Source organism: Plutella xylostella, chromosome 19 (assembly GCF_932276165.1).
Source record: "Plutella xylostella chromosome 19, ilPluXylo3.1, whole genome shotgun sequence".
NCBI lineage: Eukaryota > Metazoa > Arthropoda > Insecta > Lepidoptera > Plutellidae > Plutella > Plutella xylostella.
Genome location: NC_063999.1, coordinates 2,842,850 through 2,853,368, shown reverse-complemented (window position 1 = coordinate 2,853,368; position 10,519 = coordinate 2,842,850). Strand labels below are relative to the sequence as shown.

At 38.8% G+C, this 10,519-nt stretch overlaps 2 protein-coding genes across 2 annotated transcripts; both read left to right on the top strand.

The window, feature by feature from the left end:
• Positions 1-227: 227 nt before the first annotated feature.
• Positions 228-3,137, top strand: LOC105391997 (protein FAM91A1). The gene is made up of 6 exons (XM_048627906.1): positions 228-292; positions 566-690; positions 1,025-1,602; positions 1,745-1,848; positions 1,940-2,009; positions 2,131-3,137. Exons 1-6 carry the CDS (start codon positions 228-230, stop codon positions 2,239-2,241), a joined length of 1,053 nt encoding a protein of 350 aa, XP_048483863.1. The 3' UTR covers positions 2,242-3,137.
• Positions 3,138-4,308: 1,171 nt separating this feature from the next.
• Positions 4,309-6,745, top strand: LOC105391986 (BAG family molecular chaperone regulator 2). Its single transcript, XM_011563571.3, has 4 exons — positions 4,309-4,538; positions 5,375-5,517; positions 5,926-6,038; positions 6,491-6,745. The coding sequence occupies exons 1-4, from the start codon at positions 4,429-4,431 to the stop codon at positions 6,728-6,730; spliced, it is 606 nt and encodes a 201-aa protein (XP_011561873.2). The 5' UTR covers positions 4,309-4,428; the 3' UTR covers positions 6,731-6,745.
• Positions 6,746-10,519: the final 3,774 nt, after the last annotated feature.

Here is a 10,519-nt window from a genome sequence, read left to right as displayed (position 1 = left end):
GGCTGCACGATGTGAGTGAACGCGATGCAAAATTTATGTCACGTCTTAAATGGTCCTAACCTAGCCTAGGGCTTCGTCAAAGAGAACGCGTCTAGCGCGCGTCAGAGCGCTAACTTGACGCTGCGCTATGACGCTGATGTGTTGTCAACAGAGCGCCAACGCTAGCAGTACGCAAAGTAACGACGCCCGCGTGCGTAGCGGTGACACACACTAGCATTAGTTACTCTATGGCACATATTGGTTGTCTGTGGTCGCGCCACGGCGGCTGCGGCTGCAGCGCGCGCCCGGCTACGTGACGCTGGCCGACATCGGCGTGCCCGACCTGGGCTGCGCGCGCCCGCCCGCACAAGTCACACTGCGTGAGTTACTCCGTCAAACGGAAAGCGTTACTTGGAGTTACTGTTGTCAAATAGGACACGTTACTTGCGTTACAGAGCGCTAACTTAACGCCCCGCGATGGTAAAATACCGTTAAACAGAGCGCCAGCTCTAGCAATAGGTACGCAACACAACGACGCCTGCGGGCGTAGCGGCGACACACTCTAGTTTTAGTTACTCTATAGCAGATATTTGTTGTCTGCGGTCGCGTCGCGGCGGCTGCGGCTGCAGCGCGCGCCCGGCTACGTGACGCTGGCCGACATCGGCGTGCCCGACCTGGGCTGCGCGCGCCCGCCCACACAGGTCACGCTGTGTGAGTATATAGTCACGAAAGGAGGCTCCTCGAATGACGTATCACCTGGAGAGTTACTCTATTTAATACAGAGACATATAGTCGGGGCACGCGCAGTAGCTCTCCGAAACTTCTCGTCATATTGAGTGAACCCCCTGTTCCTCCTCTATTCCCTCTCCTCATGCTATTCTGACTAACCAATCCTTTCATAACATCATAAGAAGTCGTCAACGACATGATAAGAAGAAATCCCCTAGCTAAACCCTCTTCGACCCTACCTAACGACCTCGTCACGTCACTTGATGGCCGATACAATGATTAAATACCATCCTGTATATTATATTCTTCCTTCCAGTGCAACCGAAAAAGCGGAAAGAAGTATGTGGCATGGCGAAACCGATCAGCGAAATGTCCATATCGTCTACCGAGTCCGCCGAGGATTACAACAAAATGATCCGTCTTCAGTCTCCCATAGAGTCGCATTTCGCAGTCACCCCCACTGTGGAGAGCAAGACGGGGTCGCCAGCCAATGGATTCACTACTTTAGAAGGAGGTCAGTTACTATGCGAGGAGTTGGACAACCTGGCCATAGACAACGAACAAACGCACAGAAGCAAGGAGTCTATAGCCGGAAGTGACGACTTAATACCCATAAACTCATCTTCTGCAAGCATTGAAGATTTGAAAAAGGAAAACTCTAGAAGCAAAGAGTCGATAGATGATGTCGTGCCAATAGTATCGAGCGCGGCGAGTGTAGAGAATTTAAAATCAGAACAGTCCTTCAACCAGTTGAGCGATTTATTGAGTCCGGCGGAGGAGTCTATATCGATGTTTACTCAGTTGTCGGATAAGTTGACGGAGATGACGACAGAGGGCGACAGTGGCGTCGATACCGCGCATAACTACTCTGATGATGAGGCGTGCAGGCCTGAGGTGAGGAATATGAGCTTAGAGGCTATTGAAATTAATGCTAAAATTATAGATTATTAGTTAGATATTGGGATTTCATGTAAAAATTACCTATGATGTAAACCTGTAAATTTACGTAATTTTACATGCTTTTTTATGTTTTCAGAAATGGACGATATTAGACCTCCAATTTGGAATACCCCTATTTGATGAAACCTTATGTGAGAAGATTTGTAAGTGCATTGTGGAGAGGATAGCCAGGCCTGAAATGTAAGTTTTATACCATACTATGCTTCAATAATATTTGAATTTATAATTGATTTCAAATGGCTTATTATAAATGTGTTAAAATTATTTACAGATTGGACAAAGTGAAGGAAGACAATGAATTTATATGTTCCGATGTACTGAAGTTTGTGTCCCAGTGTCAGGTGAGATATAGATTTTTTATTTTACAAAATTTAGTTTATCGGTTAAAAATTAGATGCTCGGAGCACTTGAGTTCACTGGACAATGCGGTACAATTAAATAAATACCTACTGTTTCTTCCAGTATTACCCTGGTGAAGACATGGGCATCGTGAAGCGAGGCATCCTGGTTCCTCTACCGAGAAAGAATTTATGTTTCGAAAACGGCCGCATTACAGAGTGGACTGGTAAATGAACTGTAAGCTCGAAAAAGCTGAAGTCAAAACTGAAAATACAATTTTAAAGTGACACTGCCCCCGATTAGGCGTTTTATCAGTAGGTAAAGTATAGTTGGTATTCAGGCAATACAGACCTCAAATTTTAAGTTTTTGAACGGTATCGCTTATTGCTATCGTTTGGCAACTATGTACATAATAAGTGGTATCGCAATCAACCTATTGATACATTGTTTAAATTGGCAATACTCCTGGCATAGTAGTCGCAGCCATAATTATTAAAAGTAACGTAAATTTTAATGAGATTGTTACTATATTTTTTGCATAAAATATTTATAAATAGTAATAGCGAATTTAATTAGTTTAATATGTAAGGATTCGGCATACTAAAAAATCAAAAGGGGCTTCATAACCAAAGTTAACACTATCAAAATATTTTTGTCTTATTTTTTTATTACTTATGGTAAATTGTACTGATTTTACACAGTATTTCGATTATGAATTTAAGATTTTTCAAGTTGATCGTTTTCATTGCGTTAATTTTAATTAATAGAGTTTAATCTCGTTGGGTTTTTTAAAATTTTAATATTTTTTTATTCGGTTATGATTATGAGTTATGAGCTTGGCTCTTGTCGGTGTAGTACCCATCTGAAAAATATCACATCACAAGCCAAAATTGTACAACAAGACCTCTCTGCAGGTGGTCCATAAAAACATAATATTAAATATTATTTATGATTATCTTTTGTTTAGGCTATGTATGTATTTTTTATATTATGCGTAGTAGTTCCGTCCTAAGTAACTAGAAGGTTTAATAATCGTTGTATATAGACCAGACAATATTACACATTTATGCAACACCACAAACAATATTCTAAATTATGCTTACATTAGGCTAGTAAGTATTTAAAGTAAACAAATGCCATAGAATTAAATACTTAGAACGGATCGGCTTGTGAAACAGTTTTTTTTAAATATGGCGGGATGTGAAAATACCTACAAATAATTGTGATAATATTATTGATAGTAGATGCGTAAATTAAAATGCCATGAAATTATTTTGTACATTCCAGATACCTTCATTCATGATTTATCTTTATTCATCTTATTTTTAAGTTACGTTTAAAAGGCTATAATAGCAACCCCACTTAAGCAATACTTAACTTATCTCTCTTTTCATTGTATGCTTTTCAAATAATCATGTTTATTTAAAACTAACCTTTTAGAAACTGGGTTATTTAATGTGTACCTAACTGCTAACGAAATTAGCTTAGATATAGTAGAATTATAACAAGTTCAGGATAGCTCTGCAATCTGTCAAAGAAATAAAATTGTAAAAACGTATTTTTTGTAATGAAAAACAACAAGCAATTAATTTTACCTAGTACCTACCTAATTAAAATGAATATTAATTGCTTTAATGTTAAATAAAATGTATGTATATATCAAACTAAGTAGTCTTATTTTACCTTAGAGTATATATTTGTAACTCATAGAAGTTAGTAAGTCTTCAAATTCACCTTGGCAGTAGGCCTACTACTTACCTCGGTGAAGCAGAGCAACCAAAATCCAAGAAAGGAGTGAGAATGCATGTGGCCATGGACAGCCGCGCAGGCTCCGAATTAGAGACTTTCTCTCCCGGAGGAGTGCTGCAGCACAGTGAGAGGTGGCTCCGGGAATTTTTCTGAAGTGAAGATTTCCCTCTTGTAAAAAAGGCCTCTCAGAATAATAACTACTATGGCCATATTGTAAAAGTAGGAACTAATAAATGTTCCTTGTACTAGAGTAACGGAGGCGGGCGGGTAGCTGGAGCCGCCAGGGTGCAGGAGCACTCCTTGCCCCTCAACCACACAGGCTCTACTCATCTCCAGACACTTGTAATATAACGCTATAAATTAGTATTTTTTATAACTTTCGATTAAAATCGGTTTAACGTAGAACATCACTAAACAAAGAAAAATAAACCGTTATGTTTAGCCAAATCATCCTCTATTAGTTTCACTTAAGATTCAATTCTAAACAACAGAATATTTTCAGCCAGTCGGACAGCCGTCTAATGTCAAATTGAATTTGACATTTAGTTAGCGGTTTGGTGTTTTCGATTTTTCTTGCAATCTCTAGAAAATTGTGGAACTTGTTGTGTTTATCTGATACTGTTGCTGTGATTATTTACAAACCTGGCTAATCATCGGGACAACGCGGATACTATGGAGGTGGACCAGTACGCCATGGCGGTGTGCGAGTGGCAAGGCGAGGGCTCGCGGCTGCCGCTCATCGACGAGTCGTCAGCGTTGCTCCCACAGGCACCCAAAGACAGGTAAGAATCATCAACAATATCATCTACTAGGTCGTTACAGTGTAGGGTAGCACGATTATAACCCGTCGTAGTTCCGCCTCCATACTTGGTCATCACGCGCGCAGTTTTTGGCTTATTATAAAAAGTTAATGATTCTCTAACGCCCACACCGCGGCTCTGCTCGCTAGGCCTACTCAGCTTTGGCTTTTTTCCACGCAGTTCGTTTAACGTGGTGTGGCTAATGAAGTGGCTTGAAATTGATGGTCAATAAAACCAATTAGTCTTCACCATTGTTCTAAGAGAATCATTTAGTTATTGTGTTCACTTATTAGGTGCTTGTTTGGCTACAGTGCAGTGAGCAGTTTGCTAAAATGAAGCCACTAGAAAAGATTCTAAGTTTGATAAACATGTCTGATTCAGAGAGCCCCACAAATAGGTAACAACATTTCCCTATTTATGTTTTAATCAATACACTTCTACTATGGTAAGTGATGCTCTTACAAGAAGTAGGCCTCTACATAAATTTTGTAGACAAGAGCATCAAATCTTATTTATTTGTTATTTATATGTGTGGACTTCACATTCAATAGCCAATTAACATGTCTTAACCTCTAGAATGCAGAATTGTGGATAAGATGCAATACAATTTCAATTGTGTGTGATTTCCCAATAATCAAGGGGTCAAAAGACAATACTTACTGTGCTAGCTTCATTTAACGCTTAACAAGGCCTGGCTACTAATTTTTTTTTATTTTGTTTCTATCTTCACTTAATGGGTTACCATTCAAAATAATGTAAGATCCATATTTCCATACCCTAATGGTGAAAACAATAACATCAATTTCAATTTTTTACAGACTGGTAGCAGTACTGGACCAGGTGGAGATGCGCGTGGAGCGCCTGCGCCGGGATACGGTGCGGATCGAGGAGGAGAAGGACTCCCTGCTGTCCACGCTGGACAGTGTCAGGCATTCCGACCTACTTGGAGATGTCACTGACTGTAAGTAGACCTCTGAGTGAGGGCATTGTTATTTTCATGTAACCTCAAAAGTGTGAAATAATTTGATAGATTTTTTTGATTGTCTATGCTCCTAAGGTCTACCCATTTTCTGACTAGGTATGCTGTAAATGGTGTCTTCAGTATTTTTAAAATCATCAAATTTATTTCAATAGTCATCTTCATCAGTCCATGTGTTGTCTGTTCAGCCTGTCCATTGGCATTGGCGCATTCTGTCAGAATAATGATTATCACCATCAGCCTGTAGTCATCCACTGCTGGACATAGGCCTCTTAACTTGGCTGCTCGGCCTATATCATCAGCCAAATACTGGCTACTTATCAAAGGTTCTTACTCCAGCGAGCCAGCTAGTATCTCAGAATAATAACACAAATCTCTCACCGATTCCAGGCGACAAGGAGGACATAATGCGGTACGCGGAGCGCATCCTGGCGCGCGCCATGACGGTGGAGGTGGCTGTGCGCACCGACCGCGACGCCATGCAGGAGGAGGCGCTGCATCAGGTATGCCAGGGTTGCTGCAGCTTGAGAAATAACTAACGAACTCGTCCAATATCATCATCACCAGTTTCAATTCTATTCTGAGAAGGGGTGAAGTGCCTGAACTTGGCTCTCCCGAGTTTTTATCACCAGTTTGTTACTGTACCTTTATCTAGACGGCCATCCTCTTCATTATCCAACCACTGCCTGTCTTCAGATCATTGCTCCAGTGGACTGGAGGGTATTATATTTGCCTCACACCTTTGCCTTTTTAGTAGTATCCTCTAACTAGATTGTCTACTGCTACTTCAGTGATTATTGGTTCATCGTCACACTAGATCCTTTGTTCTATAGTTCAGAGAAATCCTGACCACAGCCGCATAAGGTCCTGAGCTAACAAGATATACCGACTACAACCAAAACCTCTTGTTTTTGTGTACAAATAAAGAATATCTATCTATCTATCTCTTCCCCAGGTGAATCTCTACATCGACCAGCTAGTGATGTCCGTCCACGACGACGCAGTAATCGCTCACACCCGCTGCCAGACCTACATGAACGCGTGCACATCGCAGCCGGACCCCGCCTCGGGCACCGACAAGAACTTCGAGTCGGCCATCCTCGGCTGCACGCTTGATGACCAGAAGCGCGTCAAGAAACGTCTGCAGGGCTTGCTCGAATACTTCGCGAAGCTGAATGTGACGTCGTGCTCGTGAGTCGGAAGGCGAAGTTATGTTCTTTTGGTTTTAGCGGCCGCTACACGGGTTAGTTATCGACGTCGATAAAGTCGTTTAATGAACCTTCCATTAATCACATATAGTGAGTTTATCTACGTCGATAGCGAACCCGTGTAGCGGCATCAGGGCGATAAGTCGTGTTGAACTTGTGTCGCTTTAGGGTTTTTTGTGCTTGCGTTGTTCAGCGTTGATGGTTAGTAGTTTTTATGTAAACTATGCTGTTTTGTGTCGGTATAACTGCATCATAGGTTTGATCAGAATCATTATCGGGATTTATTGAATATTCTTAACTTCGTGTTGGTCATTATTTTTACAGGAGATCTCACTAAATAAATGTTACACTTCCGATTAAGAATAATTCCTAATTCGCGATTTAGTGGCATCCGCAATATGTTTAACTAGCTGTTCCCTCGCGCTTCGCTTCGCCTTAAAGAGATTTCCCGTGGGAATTCCGGGATAAAAAGTAGCCTATGTTCTTTCCCAGGGTCTACACCGTATGTATACCAAATTTCATTCAAATCCGTTCAGTAGTTTTTGCGTGAAAGAGTAACAGACAGACAGACAGACACAGTTACTTTCGCATTTATAATATTAGTTAGGATTACTATCTACGCTGAACAAATGCTAGTGCGAAGATATGTCGACATTTGATTGCTGCTTTTATACATAATATATTTCAATAGTTATCTTATTCTGGACATGGATACACGGTGTCAGCACGGCTTGTATAGTAGAAGCCCTTTCTACTGCCAGTGATTCTGTAGTTTCTATTTGTGATATTTCTTTTCTACATGTGAATAGTTGTATGGTATGAAGGGTTTAAAACTTATCATTATCAGCTACGCACTAGCTTTAACAGTGGAACTTGAAAATATGTTGCGTTTGAGTCCTAGGAAAATAAGGCCTATACCTCGTTTCAGCTAAGATGATTCCTGTGACGTTACGGAGACGTTTTAGAGATATAATTCTATAGATTTTGTCTATCGGCTTATTATAAGAGTTGTATTCAATGAAATTGAATTGACACAGATTTCGCCATAGTATTTGTGCGTAATAAGGAAAATTGTTAACTGTCACAGGAATCGTCTTAGCTGAAATGAGGTTTATGATAATTATGGGCTCGGAAGTGAATCTAAATTAGCATGAAATTGAGTCCTGCTCAGTGATCAGCCAATCACAGAGCTGCATGTCATACTTAACACTTTTACTCGATTGATAAATGTGCGTGTCAAGCATTTACAAGTATTTACCTCCGGGTATACATCATTACAAGTCTACATAACATTGGCTAAGAAGCTCATGTAAACGTTAGACAAGTTCTGCTTAACCTGACATGCTCAGTAGTGAAACCGGTAGATAGATATTAAATAACGTTTCAAAACACATACTAAACACTAGCGATGCGCGATTATAAATGATACTACATTAATTATTCGATTATTACAATCATTCGATTATTCGATTATCATTTTAGAGTATTACTAATCATTTACCACTACTTTTGTATCGCTACTTATTCGTCGCTACTTTTTCATTTACTATTTATTCATCGCTACTTTTGCATTTACTAATCATTTACCACTACTTTTGTATCGCTACTTCGAATAATGAGTTATTTTCCAAATTTGCGCGGGACGCTAATTCATATTTTTTTACTCAGGTGATAGAGATGGGGTGTGTGGTTTAAAAAAACCATTGTTTTTTTTAAAGAAAACCAATAACATTGGTATATATTGGAATCTACTTTTTAAACATATACAGTGTGGAACTTTATCAGTGAACTTCCCGCAGGCAGGTGACTAACCGAAATACCAAGCAACTTTCATTATGGGACCAAAGCTGGCAAAAAAAATCCAGCTGTTCCATAGTAAAGTTAAATACCTACTAAACCAAAATGTATGGAACATTGAAAGTTGCTGTATTGGGTTGAGCTCAGGGGTGGTCCCATTTTGTTTCAGAATTTTATTCCACCCCCAAGGGTGGGTAAAAGGGTAAAAACAGGGGTATACATTTCCATTTTGGCCACTTATCAATCGATTCTTATGAAATTTATAACGTAAATATTGTTATTATAACAAAAAGATATGATGGTGACCTTGAGCTGATCTGATGATGGAAACGGAAGGCAGTCAAGGGAACTCCTCAACGGTATATAGCAACTACCTCGTGTTTGGGCTTGAATGATAAGTATTAACGAGTTGGACATATTGGTATCATTTGCATCTTACTTTTGATTGATAATTATTGCAAATAAACTTCTTCTTCTTGAAGAAGAAGCAAATAAACTAAAAATAATAAAATAAAATAATAATTTTAAAAAAATAAAATCCTACTTCAAAAAACCACTTAAAACGTAAGAAATGATTTAAGGTTTAGACCAATCCTAGGTCACAGTATAAATATACCTAAGTAGGTACTGTTCTTTTTTGAAGTTGGTGCCATATTTCTTCAGATTAACTACTTTGTCACCGCACCAATATCAAAAAAGAACAGTACCTGCTTAGGTATATTTATACTGTGACTGTGACCTAGGATTGGTCTAAACCTTAAATTATTTCTTACGTTTTAGTGGTTTTTTGAAGTCGGTTTTTAATTTTTTTTTAATTATTTACATGTAACATCATTGATTCAGTATACTGTGCCAAATTATGGTAGGAAAGTTGTTTTTAGGAATAGCTGAATGAACTAACTAAGTACTTACCGGTATAAACCCTGCTTAATTTGACATTTTGTAAATAGTCCGATTAAAAAAACTAAATCAATTGAAACTACCTATTAATTTTATTTTATTATATTATAAGTAGGTACTTACATAGGTATATTATATTTATAAAGAAAAAAACTAGGTAATTAATATATAATATAACACTGCTAAAAACATCCCTTAGGTACCTAGGTACTTTCACAGATTTATAATGGTTTAAAAACCAAACTAGTTGTTATTCGATATTCCCACCCCTAGTAGTGTCCGTTAGACAGTGTCTTAGCGGCGCCCTGGTAGATGGCGCCATAGCTGACCGTCGCCGGCGCGTCTGTGTTCAACTCGCCGCGCCCGCGCCCCTTTCATACGTCTTACTCATCATTACATTGTTGCAAATAATCGAATCGGTCATCCACCGCTACTTTTGCATTTACGAATACAAGTAGCGGTCAAGTTAGAATCGATAATCGAAGTAGTGGTGCTTATTCGATTATTGCAATAAGTATATCGCTACTTTGATATTCGATTATGGAGAGTAGCGGTAGTGGTGTATTCGATTATTGATATAAGTGATAATCGCGCATCGCTACTAAACACATTATTTAAAAACAAAATACTACGAAAGAGGCAAACCAATTTCTACTTTGAAATGACTGTATTAGGAATACATAATTATTGTATGATACTTTTGAAAAGGATTGAAGGAAGGAAATATCGTTGTTGAATGTTTTGGATGGATTTTCCCGTAGCTTGTAAGTAGTATTCTCGAATTTTAACACTTGCTAATAAAATTGGCTTTTAAATGTTTCTACTAAATTTAATGTTGTAAGACCGAAGTTTGCCTTATAAGTTTCAACGCACATTTAATGGAAGGCTAATAAGTAAATAGTAAAAGGATAAAACATCTTTTCTTTACAAAATTAATTTAGAAATGAGAATGAATAACTCAGCCTAAAACAAGGATAGCTCAAATCATACTGAGGCATAGATGAAAATCAAAACTTTAACTTTTATATGGAAGCTTGATTTTGATATCGGAAGAATTTATCGTTAAATTTCTGTCATCC